Below are 22,643 nucleotides of genomic sequence, written 5' to 3'. Positions count from 1 at the left end.
TTTGTACTGTATAGGTCATTCCTTCCATAATCATTTCCAGCTGATGGAAGACTGCCATCAGCCCCTCCACAGTATAGGCCTTGCCTCAGCCTACTGCTGAAGCCCCGCTGTGCTTATACATGGAGATTAAGTGACTAGGAAAAAAAGTGTTGCCTCTTTACTCTTCTTTGGTTTGTTCCTCAGCCTTGTTACCTTGTTTCTTGTCTTCCTTATCAGGCTAGATTCAGAAACAGCTTTAGTGAGCCAGATCCATTCTGCACTTTGTCTTAAATGAACACTTCTCATGCGATAACTTGCACCCGCTTCTTTTCTCAGTTGCTGCCTGAAAGATGGTTCTACCTTAATCAGTCTTTTGAGGAGGTAAAAGTTCATTCTCCACACCAAAGGAATCAACTAGGGTAATGGTCAGCCCAGACCAGAAACACCATGAAGCCTTTGTGTAATCCTTAGAAGGGATGGGAACAGCTCCTCCAGACATGAGAGTGTGTTCTTGGGCCAAATGAGTATGGTTTATTTAGCTTTGCTTGGATGTGTGAATATCGATGGTTTGCGTGTCCAGAGTTGATATGGTTATTTATTACAATCTTTCCATCAATTCCATAGGCTGCCACCATTTAAACTTGATTCTTATAAACAATGCTACCCATTTTTACTCATCTAAACAAAGATACTGTCAATACTATGAAGAGAATGTATTGTGATAAGTTGAGAATATAATCATAAATGCATAATGTTTGAAACATGCATGTAAAGATCTTTTCAATCTGACACTTCAACCCAAATTTTCAATTTATTTTCATGAGATTTTCTGGTAACTGACTCTAAGAATATGAAAGCCCCTGTGAACATTTCTGTCTTTTCCAAAGGCTGGATTTCTTCCATTCATAGTTATACTGGCTTTTGATGATATTAAGGAATCCTGTGTTCATGCATGTTAAGGGGAGAGCTCTTATTCATTGAGTGAAGTAAGAACGCTCTTCAGAGGTTAAGATAAAACTGTATCAAAAAGCATTTAAAATGCTAGGTGGTTCTATAATACACAAGTATTTCAGAGCATTTTTATTCCATAATTTTCAAATAATAGAAACTGAAACCTAAATTTGACTTGCGCACCAAAATAGAAAGAGCACATGATAATACTTCCAATCAGACCTGTAGATTCATTTCACTTGTTATTTTTAGAGCGTGTTTTTGTAAATGCACGTGTATTTCATTTGATCTATAATGCGTTATATTCTTAGAGTGTGGGTTAATATTATATGTACATGAAATCTAGTAATGCATCTGTGTAGTTTCTGTTTAGATATCTAAATAATTCACTCTGGGTTTAAGACAAATTATTTCTTATTTTGTTAGATAACTCTGACTTTGACCCTGCATGAATTATGAATATAAAAGTGAGCCATACCATGGGAGCAGACAGATTACAAGGCTGAGGTTGACATCAATAAATTGAAAAAAACATAATAAAAATTTTAATGCACTATTTAGTTGGTTACACTACCTCCATATGTAATTATAACCTCTTTAAGTAATAATGATTGCCCAGAAGGCCTCCATTGCACTAGACAGTGAAGATGAGGTGTGTTAATAGAAACATCTGGAGACAAGTTGGGCTTTAGCATGAGGCATTTAGCTGTTTCTTACAGCACTGAGGCTAGCAGCTTGTGTGTGAGGTCACTGCTGTTGAATTTCATTCTACCACTGTATTCTGTGTCTACTGGCACATTATTATTTCTTGAAGCTCAACTGGCCAAGGATTATTTAATATGTTTGAAGCTCATATGTTAAGCTTTTTAAGAGAGAAAAATATTTTTCTTTTGGATATGTTACTGGGCCTGACTTTCCAGTGCACACAATTACATGACATTGTTTTATGCATGCTCATATTCTATATGCCCAGTTTAACACAGAGCTGTCTATGTGTCTACATAACAGTTCAGCTGGCATGCTTGGGCATGGTATCCACACTAACATTAAAAGCATTAAACTCTGAGAAAGAGAACCTACACGTTCACGCAAAGCATGCAGATTACGGTGGATTGCAGCTAACACCAATGCATCTAGGGAACTGTAAATACCTCAAGCCAAGTTTTTGAGAGAAAGTTTGAACCTGTTTAAAATTGTCATTTTAAAATGACATGCAAATTAAAAATGCATTAGAAAAGGCATGCTAAAATATGTTTGCTTTTTTCTCTGAGTGGCCTGTTAGAATACAATTGTCAGAGACAAAAAAGAACCCAAGGTTAGCTCTGTTTCAAATATATTAATTCATATTTTAATCGGAATAATATTCTTCAACAGAGACATAACCTCTAAATATGCATAACAGAATTTAGGTTCACGTAAACCCTGATTACTGGGTGAGCTGTGGCTGATGAATACTTTGTACATGATACAGTGAAGGTAGCAAAAATACCTCTAACCTACGTTTCCTGACCTTTGATTTTCAAATGGCTGGAGCCTGACTCAGTCTGTGCAGAATGGCTTTTTAAACACTGTATGTTTTTTTGTCATCAGAAAAGTTCTGTCTGCCAAGCATGGAGCTATCTCCATCCTGCTTGTGGCATAATCCTATGCCACCTCAGATAAGATGGCATTGTTATGTCAGTAGAGCATTTACATATATATCAGAGCAATGCAAAAAAAAAAAAAAAAAAAAAAAGCCCAAATCAAAACCAGGCTGTAACTTAGTGTTTTAGAGTTTTAGTGTTTTAGAGAAGGAGGAGAATAAAAATAGGAAGACAAATAAATATTAAAACCAGAGAAGGAAAATCTTTAGGAATACTTTTAAGATGTAGTGTTGACTGTGATCCCTGATTACCTAATGTTTCCAGAAGGTATAACCAACAAGAAGTGATTTGGAAAATTTCTTCATTGTGCCCAATTAATATACCTTAATCTGGACCTGATAAAATTAATTTATAAAATAGATCGAGAAAATCTTAGTGCTCAAATTCACCTTCCAACAAAACTACAATTTAAATTAGTTATGGCCATATTATTTTGCTGCTTTGCCACCCCTGTTAAGAGGGACTTTGTTCCTGAAAGACAGGACTAAAGAAATACCCACCCACTGAATGATGTAAGTATAAGGGCCTGCAATAACAGTGTGAACTGAGGTTGAAATGGCAACCTGATATGTGAAGGTTTTGGTCATTGCTAACTCCATGAGTTCATCAGTCCTCTAAAAATTTTAGTTTTCCTAAAATATTTGTTTTAAGTGCAAAGTTATGTTTGTAATGCCTACTGAATTTAACAATCTGTGTCACAGTGTGTGCTCTGCTTCATTTACTGGGTCTGCTGCCTTCAGTGTATGGCATAAAATATAAAATATCTAAATTGTGCATTTGTGTTCCTAATCAGTGTGTACAATTGATAATATTGATCATTGTTGATGAATATTAAAGCTGTAAAAAGCATTCCTAATATTGAGGGAGGGTGTCAAAATTCTCATGAATGAGGTAGAGTGGCCTGTCAAAACATAATTTCCTGTTCTTGACATTGGATAATTTTTGTTGGGCTTTTGCTGTGGGGAAAAAATGGTGCCTCAAAGGTAGAGGGATTTTTTTGTTCTTGTTGAAGCTGTTAATTTTCATCTAGCTGGAGCAATAGAACACTTTTCTGTTTAATATGAATTTATAGGAGGCAAGGGACTAGAGATGAGGGAGATGACTTAGGATTCAAAACATTGCAAATGTTTGGCAGGTTTTTTTTAGAGGAAAGGAAAAAATCTCTAGAGACCTTTGTTTTCTAAGGAACAATATTACAAAATCCATAGTTACACAATATAAATTGGCAAATGAAAGAAAAGATTAATGATTCTGGCAGCTGACTTTAACTGGCATATTATCTCAACTTTCTTTTTAATATAGGAAAGACACTTTTCTTCCTTAAAACAAAAGGGGGAGGAAAAGAACCCCAAGAAATTTCATACCAACATTTACATATTGATATTTTGAAAGAAATGTTTATGTTTATTTTTATATTTTCTTACTTCTAATTATGTAGGCAAGGGACATCACTGAGATGCAATGATACTTTAAAAAAAAAAAAAAACAAAACACCAAACACCAAAAAACCTGAAGAAATCCATGTAAAGTTATAGTGCAGAGAGGACCCTCAACAAAATATGTTTGTAGAAAATGAGACGCTTCTTGGGATACTGTGCATATTAAGTTTGCTCACAGCCTTATGCTATCTCAATAACCAGGATGCTAGTTCCATTTCAATTTATATAATTCTGTATGACTTTGGTATTCTGTCTTAAGACTAACTCTCTTTAATGCTTTCAGATGTTGAAAGCATAAAGAAAATACGCACAAAGCCTTTTCATCTTTATAAAACAAAACAGGAATTAATATGACAATTCATATGATTAGCTTTTCCAGTAAGCAAGTACTGGTACCTATATACTGTACTCATCTTCTCTATGGAGTCATCAATTCAGGATCAACACTCTGAACAGGCTTATAAACCTGCCAACTCAGTTTGGCTTTAAATATAGCTCATGTCAGATTTAAAGTAGTAAGAGGCACATGTAGTCTTTTCTCCCTTTTTTACCTTCTTTTGTTAAACTATGCTCAGTTCAAAAAAAGTGACTTTAATCAGACTAAAATGTACCTTAGCAGCTCCTGCCTGACTCAGAACTGCTTCTGAAACACAACTGCTTCAGAAAACTAACACAGTACCAACACTAAGACAACCTGTTCTTAATTTCAAAGTACATAAATGATGCTTAACAATTTATAAAGCCAAACCCAAGTAATTGAGAATATCCAGGTTTGAACTTCAACCAAAATACATAATCTGTTAAACACTACAGAATCTCTCTTGCACAATTGTAGAAACTTTTTTTCTGCTTTTAAATCCACATTGAAACAAATCTTTACTCTTGCAGGTGATTAGGTTTGCTGTATGAGGAAACCAGATGCGTGTGTGTTTGTGCGTGTGTTCACCATTTCTCAGCCAGGGCATGTCTGTACCTATGGTTACTTTGCTGATTGTTTGGCCACAGAAGCCTGATCAAATGATGCTGAGATGAAACTACTGCTGCTTAGTATTGTTGATTTGTCTCCTTATTGCAGTTCTTCTCTTTTTAGCAAAAGAGGTATTTTTTCTAGTTGCTAGCTGCTTTATCTCCTGTCCTTTTGCTTGACCTACTGCATACATTCACATATCTACATGCATGTATACAAGCATATGTTGTACGTATTTATAAACTGGCTAATGCATTGCACACAGCAGACTTTGAATAATTGTCTGCAACTGCTTGCTAACTGGCTTTAAAATGGAATGGAAAAAACCTGAATAATCCTGATGGATCAGATCTATTAGCTAGAAATGCTGTCAATGAGCCATTTGCAATGTGAATGGCTTCTTTTCTTTCTCCTATGATTAAATTTGGTTTGGCTGTTAATGCATCCATTCCTTCCTTCCCTCCAAATAGAAAAATCATTTACATAGTCTCATAGTTGTACACAACCGAGCAAACAGAAAAGTCCAGTGATTCATTCATCAAATTTCCACATTTGAGTGAGTAGTGAGTTCAGTCATCTCAGTATGCAGTGATTTTTCTGAATTAAGCACTTAAACCAAGGAAATTAGAAGACAAGAAAAGGAACTATCTTTTTTGAACTTATTTCCTTCCTTACTTGTCAGGGATGAGCAACTCTTCCACTGTTTTGAGAGAGTTAATGTTATTTAATTCTCTTCCAGAGCTAGCATGAGGGATATGAAATTGAGTCTGAAATCTGTTTAAAGAATTCTGGCTTTTTCCATGTCAGAGTAAGACAATGGTGTGAACATCACTGCCTTATTTTTAATCATGTTTGAAAAGTCAGACTGTATGAAGCAAAGCCAGTGACCTCCTTTACTTCTTTTAATCCCTGAAAATAACTCGCATGCCCTTCCTTCCCTCTTCCATGACTGCTATCTCTTCTCTAATGCACATTCTTTTCTTTTAAGACCCTCACTAAGAGTATGGAAAAGTAAGAACCTTTTCACTTGAGAAATGGACACTAAACAAGCTTTGCAGTACCTCTTTGGTATTAGATGTTTCATTTTGCAGATAGGTGAAATGAAATCCAGAGCGGTCAGATGAGTTTCCTGAGGTTTTATGATGGAGAAATTAATTTGGGTATAGGAACAAAAGCCTTCTGAACTCTAGTCCTTTATTTGATTCAAAATGTCTGTGTGCCTGCACATATAGTCAGGAACAGTATCAATGGTATTTGCAGATGTTTTGTTTCAAAATCTGCTGAAGGATCAACAAAAAAATTTGAATGGGCTGCCCCACTGAAAAGCACCAGAGAAAAGATATTTGCTGCCTGGCTGAAGTCTGAAAGGATGATATCTAGTCTTGGGGTTATGGTGATGTCATCCAAATTTCTCTTTGTATTTAAAATATGTGTCCCCTCCTGGAATCAGCTTTGACATATGTCTAGTTTGACATACGTAAACATTTCCAAATCAGATATTTAAAGAGCGTGGTAATATAGAGGATTTATTGCTGTGCATATTTTATTATTTGATGCATTTGGATTCACGTTATTTGTTTTGTCTTTCATGTGTGAATTATGCCACTTTGTCTTGTACTACAGAAATGACAGCATCAAATGTATAGCAAGTAGGTTTCCATGTCTTCTAAATGTACTCTGACTTCACTGCTAAATAAGGGTAGACCTCTTTAGTTGGAAAAAAATACAGTAACTGTCTTGGCTATTTGATCTACCTATATAGAAAAATTATTTGATTCATGGAGATTTGTGCCCTGAAGTCTTACTGTGTTGCAGCTGATGACTTGTGCATTGTTACTGGGCATTAGAAAGGTGTGACATATTAACAATGACAACCTGCTATACTGCTGCTGTTTCAAATTTCGCAAACAGCTTATTTCCCTTACCTCCCAAAGTAACTGCCAGGGAGGGAAGCAACCTGGTTGAGAATTTATCTTCTCTCTATAAACCTAGAAATTAAGTTATAGCTGTTAGACACATCTGTATGCATGTGTAAGGTTGTACTGGTTATACAAGTGGACCTCAGGGAGATTTTCAGTCACCAGAGAAAAAAATATTAGCTATCTTCTTCTGCTCCCAGAGGATAGTTGGAGTAAATGAAGAGTAATGGAAGCCTTTGCATCCCCAATAAATGTTCGTGCTGTTTATCAATTTTTTTTGAGCGTTTTTCTGTACAGTATGAATTTCATTTTGTCTTGGCTTCCTGTTTCTTGGGATGTCTTCCTGTGAAGGAATTCTAGCTTCTTACTCAAATTTAAAAGCATTGCTTAGGATGGACATTCACTGTCAAATTCTTTTCACATTATTGTCATTTGCAGAATGGTTTGAAGACTCGTTTCTCAGAACAAGACTTCTTATTTGAACTTCTGATCTTTCTGTGTTCTGTAAATCATTAATGGCCTTCATTCAAAGAGCTTCCTTAAAAATAAGCTATTGACTCAGCTGATGCCTCCAGATTTCTCTCTTGTCCTGTATTCCTCATGTTCCTTCAAAAATGTTGCCAGTTCATTATGAAAAATCAAATGAGCCTTTTATAAGACTTTCCCACTAGTCAGCTCTAGAGCTGTAAGTCTGGGGGAAGGGGCTGGGAGGAAAAACAAATGATATCCCTGATATGTTTGCAGTCTTGAAAAAAGTTGAAAATATGTGAAAGTAGGCAAAAAGTTTAAATTATAGTGCAGCGGATTGATTAATGTCAAGGATATTCCTTTTGAGCGATTCTGTGGGACCACAGGATAGATGATAAATATTTCCCCCAGTATAAAACTGTGGGGAAAATGTAAATAGGTAAGTAAAATGGGATAGTTTAATTGGTAGTATCGCTCATCTATAAGTCATTTGAAAAAACCCCAACAAAACCCAGCCACAAAAAAACACATTCTATTTATTAACCAACTGCTGAGTTACAGAACAGAGTGCCATGGTAGGCTAAGAGATGTGAAGAAACGGTACGCTCAGGTAAGGTGGCATTTGAGTATCAACGCAGTGGGTTAAAAAGTGAGGATGTTTTTGTATTTTATATTTTTCTGTGCTGCGTCTTTGTTGCTCAACAGTTTCATTTGGCTTTAGCAGATGGAAAAAATTAATTACAAATTAAGAGAAAAAGTCTGTAGAATTTGGTAAACCTGATGTTAAATTTTTAAGCTGTAGGCTTACTTTATTCAAAAGTAGGATAAATTATGTAGACATTTATTTTTCATGTTAGGGAAAACAACTGGAGTATTGAGTTTTGAGAACTAGGACAAACAGTTTCATAGAGACTTTGTGAGATTGACCCTTCTGAATGGTTGAATCTTTATATATTATTGTCACCATTAAATACTTTAAATTATAACACCTATCAAAGGGCTTTGTCTCCAGTTACAGTAGTCCCTGAAGGTAGTCACAACTTTTGTGAATAAAATGACATTTCCACCCATTTAACTGGAATTGCATTTTTTCCCATAATTAAAGTGATTAAAACTGTGATGTGTGTTTCATAGAAGATTATCACAGGATTCAATAACTAGTAATAGAACAGTGAGCAAAGCACCTACAATTACATTTCAAGAGACAGCTTTCCATAGAATTTTCCACAAAATAAGCCATTCTCCAGTGCCTCCATGTTGAGCCTCAGATGAGAAAAATGTTCTTAAAAGCTCCAGTATTTACAAAACATTAGGTCAAGAAATAAAATAGAATAATAGTTAAACAAGCAATTAATTTTTGAAATAATTTTTCTGTAGTTTCCTGTAACATTCCTACATATTTTAAAATTTGAAATAAAATAGAATCAATCAAAACTCAGAAATTTGTTAAACTTAATTGCAGTCACAGTCCTCACTCAGTGTTGGAAATATGACCTTTGTGTTTCAGCAGCAGTTCTTACTTGAGGTGTAGCTTTCATGTTTAATACACTACTTTACTTTTGTTGTGCTCAGAAAGGGTTGTTGGATCGTTCTGGTAGAGTCAGGTGGGCACCTGTTTTCTAGCACAATTGCTCCTGGCCCAGTTTTCTCTTGTGTCATTTCTTGTTTAATACACAGCAGGTTTGAGTTTTAACATTTCTGTGCAGGCTTCAATCTAAGCTATCTACCCTATTGTGCAATAGTATAGATTCTAACAGAACTTGAAGAACTTTGTTTACAGTCCTTTGTAGGCTTTGACTCTGTGTTTTGAAAAGAGCTTTAAACACAACAGAAAAGCAGTACATGGGCAGGTGTGGATGTCTGGATTTGCAGGGCTGTGGACAGTGCATTCATTTTAGCTTTTGAAATGGAAAATACTTTGGTCAGAAACAGAACCTATGATAAATGCCAGATCCCAGCTTTGCTGAAGAATCATCTTATTTATATTGTGTATCCATCTGTATACAAAGAGCTCAACTGTTATGTTTTTATATTCTTTAATTTTAGATCTGCTACCAAGAATAATTAAATACTATGTCAGCACTAAGTAAGAAAAAAAAATTGCATCTGTGGGTACTGAAACGTTTGTCATTTTTGCTTTCTTTGACAGCTTTTTGGAAACTGCAGTCTATTTCTGTATGAAACCAAAAATGGGAGAGAAAGAGGTGTCCCCACATTCTTTCTTCAGTATTTGGCATGAATTCAGTTCTGACTTCAAAGACTTCTGGAAGAAGGAAAACAAACTTATTCTTCAAGAAAGGTATATTTGTTTGTTTGTTCAAAGGCTTATTGGGAGCAATTGCACAGAAACCAGTCAGCCTCACTTCATTAGCATACAACCTATTAAACACCTTTTGGAGTTCTCTCAGTCTTTTTTTTTGTTAACAGATTTTCTTATTCTCTCCCTAATCATCATAATTTTTGAATGGGGCATAATATCAATTTGTGCTAACGTTTTTCAGGTTCATTACCTGAACAACATTTTTGTCAGAGCATGTAACTACTATGTCACTATGAATCTAAGGAATGGGAGACTTGTTTCAGGTCTGAAAGCTGATTAAAGATATCCCATTAGCACATTTAGTGAAAACAAGTCAAGGCATGAAGACATGACATATTGTAAATATTTGTCCAGTGAAGTTGGGAAAAAGAGAAGCAGGAAGACAGAAGGAAAAAGTCAGTTGACTCTGCATTACGAAAAGACTCAGAATGAACCATATTGCAAATCACAGCCCGTGGACATGAGGACGTGTGGTATATATGGCCTAAAGAAATAAGACAGTAGTTTTGAAAAATTAACCATACTGTCTGATCCATGTATTAGAACAGCTATGAAGTTTGCTTTCATCTGTATGGAGATATTGTATTGTGGTCACCCTTTGTTTATAAAAATTATGCCAAGAATTAATCAGTTGTTTAAAAAGTAATAAATGCCATATAAGGACAAATTAAACAAATACAAACATGAAAACTGTAAATACTGCTATATAATCCTGCACCTGTTAGCAACTTGAGTGACCTCAGTATACAGATAATGAAGCCACTTCTGAGCCTTAATATTAACGGGATTGAGGCTTTCATTAAATGATTGATATCAGTCCATTTTTAGGTAAATTGACAAGAACAGGCCTCTTTTTCAAGAGTACTCGCCCAATGTAATTGTCACAGACATCAGATTACTGGTTTAGGAAGTTATTGAAAACTTACCTTAGGCATCTACATGATCAGCATCATGTATACCATGCGCGTTTAGTTTTAAGTGGATACATTTTGGAACGAGCAATCTCACAGTTAAGAAAACTGGATTCTGCTCCTGCAAGAGTGTGGTGCAAATGTTAGCACAGTACCGCAGCTCTCCAGGGATCTATTTCATTTTACTGACTGTCTAACTTAATTTTATGTAATTAAGTATATCTCTTTGGAATTGAGTTGATGGTTAAATACTATCTTTGGTTTCCTATGCAGGGATTTAGCTGTCAACTTGATACAGGTTACTTTTATCTTGTATTTTTTATAGAACAGGATTTAAGAAAAATGTTCTTTCATTTCCAAAATACTAGGCTATATTTCTAAAAACAAACAAACAAAAATCCTCCAGGGGGTTCTTGCTGCAAAATATCTTTCTTTAAAAGACATTAACTAAATGAGCACAAAACCTCTTCCTCCTATTTTTGTTATACATCTAAAGCTCAAGAGAAGAATGGGGTTGCGATACAATCATGTAATTCTCTTTCAGCTCAATGTATGTTTATGCTAAGAGGATGTGTTGAAGCAGCAGAGAAAAAAAGTGACTGCCAGCTGGTCCCTTCTAGGGCAAGGGTGTTTTTAGCCTGAAAGGAACCGAACATGTAAAACCTACAAAATGGCTCTAGGTGCAGTATGTGACAGGAAAGGGAAAGGACAGTGAGAAAGGGCCTGCAGTGGGAAAGGAAAGAGAGATCCCTAGGAAGAACAGCAAAGAGACCCAAACCCAGAGTCAGAGCTGATGGGGTGGAGGGGACTTTCCCTGGGGGACAGACAGGACTGTGTAACTGAAGTCCAGGAAGTCACAGAGATTAAGACTGGAAATGATCCATCCTGAAAATCACAGGTAAATTTTTGTTTTGAATTTTAACTTTTACTTGTCTCTCAAGTTTAAATCTTCTTCTCGATAGATTTTGTTTGTTCAGCTGAGGCAGGGTTTAGGCTTTGGAAGCCTTTGATGTCTTGGTTTGCGCTCACCTCTCAGAAAAGTTTGGCACGGTGCTGTTTCAGGTCTGGCAAAGTCAAGCTCTCTTCATTGTCTTTTAGGAATTAAAATATTTTGGCCAAATTGGCAGTAAGAGTAACAATTTCCCAAGTTAAGACAAACTATTTTATTGAAAATGAAGAATCTTCTTTAGTAAAACAACTGTCTTATCAAAGCCATTATACAGAAAGTATTTTGCCTTCAATCATAGTTCAACCTTATATCTGAAGTTGTCCTTTAGGCTTTTTTTCTTGATTTTTACACTTCCACTTTTCCTAGTGAAAGACAAGATGTTGTGATGTGAAGGTGTCTTGATATTGAAAAGTCAAAGGAGAAAAATCTTACGGAAAAATAAGCATTGCCCAAAGGTGTAAGAATGTACAACTTGATGGTTTTCAAAATCTCAGACTAGATGGACAGATCCGTAGGTGACGAAAACTGAAATCTGCCCATTGCCACCGAAATAAAGATTATTATTTCAAGAAACTAGATTTTCCTCTTTAGTTGTTGTTCTCTTTAAAGGTCTGCTGCTGCTAAAGAGTAAGAGCAGGCTAGAACATTAATGGTCAAAGTCATTTTCCATAGTTTTTCATTGGTGGCAAAATCAAGTAACAGATAGGGTGAGACTTTTTAAAGTATTGCAGTATGCCACCTTTGGTCATTTTTTTACTAGGTTGCTGCCTCATGAAACATACTTTAATTACAATTATTTATAAAATATATAACTTGCTTTTCTTTTTTAGTTTGATAATCTTTCTTTCTCACCCCCTGATTGGTTTTAGGGGGTTTTTTTGCCTCTTCTTTCTCCACCTTAGGGTTTAGTTTAATAAACTTTCATGCTGTGGGCAATGTTTCTAGAATATTTTACATCCCAGTTTCCATATGGACTGTTAATAGAGGCTGTTCCTTATTTAGTCTTTGCAAATATGAGTCACACTCTTTTACAATAATTTACCCAAAGGCTTTTCATAGATGGTATTTCCTAAGGTGGTACTACTTTTTGTTACCAACAGATTATGTTTTAAAGAAAGCAGTCAGCCAGTTCTTATTTTAAACACTTTTCATTTGGCATTTCAACTTCTATATTGGTTTGCCAGGCATTTATATGCAAAAGATAAACACTGAAGTGTCAGACTTCGCATTTCCTTACAAGAAGATGAGAATTAAAAACAAAAATGGTGCAAGGTTAAAAAGAAATTAATTTTTGTGAAGTTTTCTACTGCTTTCACTCAGTTCTCTCACTTGAAATAAAGCAGGACTGGAAAATACCAGCTGTAGAGAAAATTATGCATGATAAACTATTAAATACAGTAGCAATAAAAAGAAAAATGCACCTGAAAATTACAGTGAAGGCATAGGTCTGCCAAAAGGTTTTCAGAACAGTAGTATGTTTTTGTGGTCACGCTGCAGTCAAGGCTAACTGGAGCATTCCAATAAAAATTATTATCTGGGTTATTTATAAAGTTCTCAAAATTATTTTGTGGAAGTTGAAACTTTTGGTCTATCCTAAAGATGTATCCTTTTAAGAGAAAATTTTCAAAACAATATAACTTCTTTCTGATTAAGCAACTTAAAAAAAAAAAAATGACCAAAGTTAATGGGCTATGTTTTCAGTTTTTAAATGTTGTTGTCATTGTTCTTTCATTATAAATTTAATGCGTCACTGGTAGTCTATGCTTTGCACATTGAAAATTCTTGAAAGGTATCTGTCAGTATAGCTCACGCTTTGCATGCGATCAGCAAGAAAGCTGAGAAGAGCTGATGAATTTTCCATAAAACTTTTTCAACGCTGTTTGAAAAAAAGAATATGATTTGCAATCTTCCTGTTCAGCATCCTCATTATCTATACATATTGCAGTTGCTGCATACCCTGAGATGTGTGTTGCTCTCTGAATATGTATTGTCAGATAATGCACAGCTGCAGTGACAGCTATGCAAAAGTCTCACCTTCTTAGGAAAACTTAGTGGATTACACCACCAACCTTCAAATGCCTTTTTTTCTCCTCTAGTGAGAGCAAGCATCTTGTACAAAGTGATTTATGAATATATTATTTTTTTTCTTATTAATCTCTGTCTTTATTTCACCCCCACCCTGGTTTCTTTATATTTCTGAGGTAGAGGTATCCAATGTTAAGTGCACTATTTCAGTCTAGCACTTCTGTGAGAGCAAGAAGTATTTTAATTTTTCTTGACAATCAGCAAAGGCCTACAGAACTGTTGCCCAGACCCTACCACTTTCTTAGGAACCAGGAAAAGAGCTTGTCCTAGGAATGAAAAGATAAAGGAGCTCGCTAGGCAACACCTAATAGAACCCTACAGAGAGCATCTTGAAAAGTTATGATTAGTTTAAAAAAAAAAAAAGAGAAGAAAAAAAAGTTAAGCAACTGCTCAGTATGGCAATCAAATATGGAATCTGCAAATCCTTGGTAGCTAAAAATATAATTATTTATCAGAAAAATCTGATATTGGTGTGGACAGCAATGATCCATCTTCAGGACTACAACTTCATCTTTTCTTTATGGCCATGAAATACATCCCGGCTCATTACATAACAAAAAGCAGTCAGTCCTTTGAGAACTTCTATGTTTTAAAGAAAAGTTCCATTGCTGTCAAAGGTTAGTATCAATACCATTAGGCCTTAGATGCCAGTTCAGATCTTACTAGAAACAGGTTAATGATAAGGCAAAAAAATGTTTGCAGGGCCATAGTTCCACCTTCCCTTTCTCTGGGTAGAAGTGAGGTACTGACGCTCATTTGTCTACTCCAACTCTGGACATTTTTCTATTTCTTCAGATAGTTTTCTTTTCCAGATGGCCTATGCAACCTTGCAAAATTTTACCTAAACAGGGGTAAGAAAGTTGTATTTCTAGATGGGGGCGTGGGGAGAGAAAGGGACAGCTATAGGTGCCCTTATAAGTGTGTATGTAAAGTATATATTGCTCATAAGTTCAGTCCAGCCCTTGCCTTTATGAAGAGGCATGTCACTGAACAGAGACTGACTGTCAGGGATGCCAGCAGAGGAGAGTTCATAAGCAGGATCAACATGATGGTAAAATTCTGTAAGTCCCTGATATCTTGCATCACACTAAGCTTGAGAATTTCTTTTGGCTGACTTTATTCAACCCTTTAACTCCCACAATAAATCTTTGACACATTAAAAATAATCTATAAACTCAAAAAAATGCGCTCGTCTCTCAAATGTAGAAGTTGCCCGTTCCCGTAAGAATAGCAGTTAAGCTGGCACCTGGTGTGTCACACTGTGTATATCTAGATGAAAGGGAGATTCCTGGCCAGCATGTCTCCACAGCTCATTGATCTCCCTCTGCAGAAAGACTGGTATGTCTCCCTACAGACTCCTCAGCAGGATGATTTAGAACTTGCTGTTGAGCAATTTAAAGTCTGGCATTGGATATCTGTACATTGCACAGTGAGGAGCATATTGGTAAGCTGCCACTTCTGCTTGCAGAGGAGGGCATTAAATCCCATAGCACGAGCAACATCCTCTCAGTGTAATTTAGGGGATATTTTGTTAACGCTTATAATAGGAACCAGTGAGTCAGACTCGAGAGTGAGAAATCAGGGGATATGGGAATATGGACTTGCAAAGAAATGTAGAGATGGAAGGAAAGAGAAGAAAAGTGTATATGGAGTGGCAACATGAGGGGGAAATGAAACCGTGGAGTATGTTTAGTGGGGTCACATTTTGCTTGGCATGCTGTTGTAATGCCAACTAAAAGCTCCAAGCATTATGTTAGTAAGCAGTTACAGGTAGATACATTTTCTGACTTGGGAACTTTAATGCCATTGTCTTTACTGCTCTCTAATCAATTGAGTTGCATGCTGGTAGGCTTGGTTCTACGACTCAGTTATAATGACATTTCAAAACAGAAGGCAGCTTATGTAACTTTGAATTGAATAGTTAAAAGGATCTTCTGTTTTTGAGAATATTTCAAAAACTTAAATAAAATAGATTTCTGAACAGAAAATACTGTTACAGGTATCAGAAAACCTACTTAAAATAATCCCAAACACACCAAAGATTCAGAAACTAGGAACAGTCCTTTGAGGCAGTGTCTCACAAAGAGACAATTTGCTGTCAAGCTGAAAGAAGTTGGTTAGCATTTCAGTACTTTTTTTTTTTTTTCCTTCCTTGTGCACTTTCGGCAGTTAATCCTTTTTTCAATGAAAACAGCATCCTTTTTTGGTTAGGGGAAGAAAACAGTAACTTTCATTTTTAGCATTGCTTTTGAGGGAAAAGTTTGAAAAATAAAAGCATTTGGAGATAAGTTTCTCGATCTGGATCTTTGCTGGAAATTGCTTTTAAATACCTTAGTTTAACATTTTTAAGTAATACTGTGTTTTGTAAGGCAGGAAAAAATATTTTCATTTGTAACTGTAAGCCAACTGGTGCATACAATTAGTAAACTTGAACAAAGTGAAGGATCTAGTAAAAAATTCGTTCCAAATCTGTGATCTTTCCTAATTCTTGTGACTTGCATGAGGCCACATTCCAGAATGCCCCCACATAAACCACAGAAGGGCTTTTCAGCAGTCTCTACCTGGTGATGATGGCGTATCATGCTGGCACATTACATTGGATCCTAGTATGTGTATTGTGTATAATAGGAGATAGATACCAATCATCATCTCATAATGAAGGTTCCAACCTGTTTTCATGGCTGTAATGTCAGACTGGGTGTGACAATTTAGAATATAGTGAGATGGGATACCATGATTCCTACCATATAGTAATCTTTTCAGGTTTTTTAACCCTTTTCTGTTTATCACTTCTTGAAAGAAGAATGACATTTGTCGATGATAAAAATGAGTCTGACACACTCACTAGATATTTGCATACTGATGAAAAAAATGACACCACTAAAAACTATAAACAGAATTTTTGACAAGAGGTTCTACACATACTATACTTGTGAAATATTTTCAGTCCCAGGCAAAGTAATTACTTTGGCATCTGAGGTGCAATAAAATATTGTAATGTTTTACAAATGAGCAGCATTTGTCATTAAAATATTAGTCCTCAAAAGTTTGAGATGCTGACAAAGACTTAAAATCTACTGTAATCCAGACTGATCTTGAACTACTGAAGATGTTAGATTCCTTGGTTACTGAGAGTTTGTCAAACCAGTGCATGGAGTTGGCAGAATAATGGCAACATCCATTAAGTGTAAGTGCATGGCTGGGTGCATGTTTTATGGTATGAGTACAGAGAATAATCTAACATCGGGATTTGTGGGTTTTTTTTACATTTTTGGGAAGAGCCTCGCTGTGTCTGCAGTCATTTTGAGTCATTATGTAATTATGAATGGGAACCTTTTGATACGATTATTTTCACCTGATGCAGCAAAGTTGGAGGCCTCTTATTTTCCCATCTCTTGTACTGGAGGTCTCTAATCCTGTGGCTCTCCAGCTGATTTCTACTTTTTTTTTTTTCTTTCCAGTGGTCTCTCCTATTCACTCAATTCTCATCTTTGCTTGTACTGCTAATCTTGCACCTATCAATTATCCAATGTGGTAGCCCCAGTATACCTAATGTAGCAGCTCATCTGTCCAGGGTATGTCTCCATGTTCTCTTTAAGATAGTCTCCTTCTTCATGCGGTCTATTCACTGAGACTTTTCTCATTCTTTTTTACACATTGCATTTTTTCCTTCTTTTACCATCTGCTGCTGCAAAATGTTTTACAGCAAACACACAGTTTCACATTTCCGTTCACTCACGAGTTTCCTTTCTTTTGCTTGCTCATTATGTTACAAGTTTTACCTCACCTCCAGTCTTGTTCCTTTCCCTTATCATTTCCTGTTGAATTTCCTAACCAAATAGCCCAGAATGGAGCCAGCTTCTTTGAGAGCAACCTGGCTTTAGTTCCAAGAAAAACAATGCAAGGTGATGACTATCTTTTCTTAGAGCAACCTCAATTTTCATATGCAAAGTCTGTAGAAAAGTGATTTCCATCTTGCCTGAAGGTAGCCAGGTATCGCCTGAAATACTGGCCACTTTGACAAGGAAAAAAAATATGAATTTGATGGCAGAAGTCAGGAAACGTATTTAAGTGAGCGTATGCACATTTGCATTTTATTAAAACCATAGCCATCCTTAACAGTTTAATTTTTTACATCATTACATTTTCAAGGTGAAATATTCCTTAATGCTAAAGTTACCATGTTCAAAATGTGTTTCAATGCAGAATCCTTTTTTCTATTTATGCCCATCTGTGTATACACAGATGTATATGCACAGATAAAAGCAGAATCCCTAGATCACCAAGAATATGATTGCCATATAGAACTGAGTGAAACTGAATACTTCTGAATTGAAATTCTTTCAAAATATTTTGAAGTGTGTTGTGGATTACAATAAGACTCTGCAAATGGGAAGGTCTCATTTTCATTTGTTGGCCTCAATTTCGTTTGGCCTAGAAGCCTTATTTAAGATCCATTTGACATGATGCACACTAAAGAGAATCTGAAATCTATTCCCCAAAGTCTACTCTACACTTGACAGAGGAGGGATCTTGTACAGGGTCCCTCTACAGGTTAGTCTCTGTGTTAAGTGGTCGTATTAAAACATTTTTATCTATTTGTCCTTGGTCCTCTGAGCCAAAGTATGATTAATCACTGCATCTTTCAGCCAGCCGTTGTTGGCCTTGTGGTCCTTGAAGTAACCATGCAAGTAGCTGGCAGGGATTTCAAGGTAGTCTAATACATAATCTCTTTGTTGGTAGGCAGCGGTTAGTTTTCATCAGTCAGTCTGATGGGACCAGGTACATTACAATGTGCTTCTTATCTGTATAAAGTCTTTGCAGTCAGTTACTGAATCATATCTGTGTCATCACTTCAACCCTATTGGCGTGAAAGTAAAAGCTCTACATTTTTACTCTACTTTTATGTTGGGAATTGTAATCTTCCTTTCTGTTTTTTCACTAAAGAGAAACTCCTTAGCAAAAAATAATTTAAATATTTTAGTAACTGAGTTAAAGAATAACATACAGGCATATTGCTCTGGAAGAATTTTCAAACAAAGGGTTTTAAAGTTTTCTGCTCTTGAAGTTTTAAAGACTTCTGGCACTTGATATTTTTGCTGAGGATTTTTTAATTCATTTTTATGTGTAAAATTGCTATTATTATTATAAACAAGTTATCTCCAACCCAAACCTACATAAAATATTTTGGCAACACCCCTTTTATTTATCTGATAAGCTCTTAGTAGTATAAAGAGTATTGGCCTCAGCTTTGGTTTATGATAAAAAATATAGAATATTTGCAGAAAAATGTCTTTTGGGTTTCATGAACTATACTGTCAAACTGTAAAAGTAATGTCTGAGTTTATCATGGAAGTTTTTCTGAGCAACTCTACTATTTAAGGCATATAACCTTCCAGCCTTCTCAGTGTGCTTACATTTGTCATGTCGTAGTGCTTGCTAGTGAAGTGTAAGGATACCAAGCCTAGATGGAGCCAGTAGGAAATGAATCTGTCTGCCACAGATACTTCAGACAAAATTATTAATGTTTAGTGGCAGGAAAGTGGCTCCCCCCCTCAATGGATTGAATGATGACAGAAAGTCTCTAAGCCTTGATAAGGTTGTGGCCAAGCTGGCTTTTGGTCTAGAAGGTAGATAACGATACTCTGTCTTTCGGGTTTGTAAGGATGTCTGGTTTCATTTTCCTGTGTGCGTGCCAAAGTGTAACTTGCTTATTCATCTTACAGACTGTCTTTAAACTTAATCATAGTTTGTATATGTTTGTCTCACAATAAATATGAGGTAGAAGGAGGTGAAAGTGCTGGAGAAATTTTTATTATGATGGAAATAAGAAACTACTTCCTTTGTTATGGGTGACAATTATTAGACTCTGAATCTTATTAAGTAGCAGATTTCAAGACCTTAACTCTTGGGCTTTATAAGTGACTGGCTGTTCATTCTCTTGTATTCTTCATTTTTTTAACTGATCCATGGATTGCCTACTGTTGTACGTTCCCTACATGTTTTCTTATTGTTGGGGCTGTTTGGAAGTATATCCTTTCTGAAAGAATACAAGCAATGCTTTAGCTAAATTTAATATTTAAGGAGATATATTTATCCAATCGAGTTATGAACACTCTTATTAAGTATTTATACAATCTGCCCTCGGCCTGATGTTGGATCCACTGCTGTTAATATCTCTGCTCTTCAGATTACTACAGCGGGAGTTAAGCAACTCTCTGTCTAGGCTGAGAAGACTAGTTTTTGTAAGATTATGTTGTCATTAAGACAAAATCAAGAAATTATTTGGGAAAAGAAGTAACAGGCAAAAATTGCTAAAGGTAATGCAGCTGATGTTATCTTTCCTATCAAAATGATATGCTCACTTTTAAGCCAGAAGTGACATGAGATGGGCCAGGGGTTGATAGCAAATGAACCAAGTCAGTTTACTGAAAGAAAGTGAAGTCAGTTTGCTGAAAGAAGTGAGATAGTTTGAGTGGCAGTCGAGCAAAGAAGATTAGCACACTGTAAACTTGCAAATTATTCCCATCACATGTTACCAAGTTAACCATGCCATCTGGCTTCTTCAAGAGTGCACCATGTCCCTTGTCACCTCCATCTTACTCACACACTCTCAGATCATGCCTTGAGTATCTGTCCTGCTTCTGAGTATTTGGTTGCACTTGAGAGCAATGGCTCTATAAAGGGACCAAACAGCCTCTATGACAGAAAGTATTAGTAGCATAGAACTAAGTAGTTTAAGTAAAAACAGATCTTCAGAACAATAAATCAATCTATACTCATGCCTGCCTTTGCCTAAGGGTCATAATTCTCAGGAACTGGGGAACACCCACCTTCCTTAGACTTTTTCCACAGCCTCCCCCAGTGGCAGCCTATATTTCCACAAAGGGCTGACAATTGAATCCCCACCCCTTTCCTAGGAATGTCTTTTTAACTGTTTCATGTTCTTTGTGCTCTGTATTGACAGAGCAGCAGTGTCACTTTGGCCTGGAGCCTGGAAGTGTGTCATTGTCTGCAATTGCTTCCCCTTTTGTGACTGTTGGGAGGCTCACAGATTCATAGCTCTTGTGTTGCTTTCTCCAAATGTCTTCTTCCCTCCTCCCAGTATTGAATTAGATCCATTAATTTCTTCATGAAGCTCTAACAACTCACCATAGTTGAATAGTTAACCTAGCCTTCTTGATAAAACCACTAGCGTTCGTACAGTTTTTGCCCCTTTTGGTCTTAGGTTATTATCTTGCACCTCCACACTGATCGGGGTCTCACTGAAGTCAGTGGGAGGTAGGGCAGGAAAAGCCTGAGCAAGAGGAAGGCACGCAGGAATTTGCCACTGTGATAGATATGACTTGAACCAGGCATGAGTTGACAGAAGCAAGGTTTTTGCCTGTATCTTGTTAGTTTCATGGATGGGAAGATGAAGAATCATTTAGGGCCAGTGGAAAAAAAACCTAAGAAGTAGAGAAAAAACTGCCAGTGGTAATTAAAAGTTATTTTCCAACTGAATTAAGACTATTGCCCTTATTTCACAGGTAATCTTTTATCTGCTTTTCTAGATCTTGTTTAAATGGTACTGATGTTCATATCAAAACACACCCTTTTGCTCTTCCAGAAGGAGTAGGTTATTTTAATTTATATTTAATAAAATCCTAATGTAGTTGAATGATCAGTCTTCAGAAAATACACTTGCACACTCTACAAATTGATACCAGTTCCAATGGTTTTGATGTAGCACTGCAGAAGTCTAATGATTGCCTTTGTCTCTATATTTCACCAGTCTGCTGACTTTTCTTTTATAGATACAGCTGTAGATTTATATAGTTCTCCGTGCTTCCATTTTTAACATGGTCATAAACTAAGCCTCCCAACAACGAGCCTTTGGTGTGCTATCTTTACATTTCTAAGGACATTTCTTACTGAAGAATCATATGTATAGATTGTATTGGCTTCAGTGAGGCTCTATTCAACCACTTGAATCTTCCTGCATAGAGCGCAGGGTGGGGGCCAAGAGACAGCAAGCTGTCCCAAACCCACACAGTGATTCAGTGATATGGTTGGAACTGGAACTGAGCGGCTGCTAGCTCTCAGCTTTGTCTTAAGTACATTAGGGAGTAATGCTTCTCATCTTCTGCATTCCCGTCGGTATGAATAAATGGGTTTAAACTCCAAGGAATTCCATGAAAGCTCCCAAAAACTTGGAGGACTGAAACCTTAATAGTGAGACCAGAACCTCTTACATAATCCTAGAAAAATGGGTAGCACAAGCTTAAGGTTATCATTTATCAGTCTGGAGGTTGTGGATCATTTTTTCAAGCGCAATCTAAGGGGGGCAGAAGTTCTGACTTCCTCACAGAGTGGTGGTGTTATTAGCATTTCACTGTTTCAAGCAGAGACAAGCTTTTCTCTAAATAGCTATTTCTCTAATAGAAGCAGAACATTTAGAGATGTTACCCTGACAGTGACACTTAATGGGGGCTGCTTTTAAGAAAATAACCCCTATCACTGCATTATCAACACTTCCATTCTGTATGAGGATTTTTGTTTTGAATTAACGTGAGCCCCAGAGAGAGCTGTCCTATCTTATGACCTGGTATGTTAGGCAAGCAGTGGGTAATCTGTCCTGGAAGGGGGATATTTAGATGGGACTAAGAATGGAACTAAAAATTCCCTGACATTTCCTGAGAATAACATCTGGATCTGTGTGAACTGACTTGGTAAATATTTTTGTATGTTACATATGCTGTCATTTGCATGAGTAGTAGTCTGAATACCTGCATATATTACATTGCTTCTATAAACCAGTCATTTTGATAACCTCAATATTACTTGTACAGTCCCCAGGATTTGATACTTATTTACTCCCAAGTAACATTTCATTTTCTTATTTAAATTATATCTATCAGTGAAAGGAGCCAGCTATAGCTGTATTTGGGGGTGGGAGGAAAAAAAAAAGGAAATTATATGATAGTTGTGCTATTCTATATCTGACTTTGTAAGAGTGGCTTTTGGTGGGTT

At 36.3% G+C, this 22,643-nt stretch overlaps 1 protein-coding gene across 1 annotated transcript in view; it reads left to right on the top strand.

Moving 5' to 3' along the window:
* The window catches only part of FMN2 (formin 2), a 164,301-nt gene that overhangs the window by 137,449 nt on the left and 4,209 nt on the right, over positions 1-22,643 (top strand). The window contains exon 17 of the mRNA XM_074820532.1: positions 9,516-9,665. Coding sequence (XP_074676633.1) covers positions 9,516-9,665 — 150 coding nt within the window. The remainder of the gene's footprint in view (positions 1-9,515; positions 9,666-22,643) is intronic.

This window comes from Strix aluco, chromosome 3 (assembly GCF_031877795.1).
Source record: "Strix aluco isolate bStrAlu1 chromosome 3, bStrAlu1.hap1, whole genome shotgun sequence".
Taxonomy (NCBI): domain Eukaryota; kingdom Metazoa; phylum Chordata; class Aves; order Strigiformes; family Strigidae; genus Strix; species Strix aluco.
The sequence above is the reverse complement of the archived record's forward strand: the minus strand, read 5'-3'. Positions and strand labels throughout refer to the sequence as shown.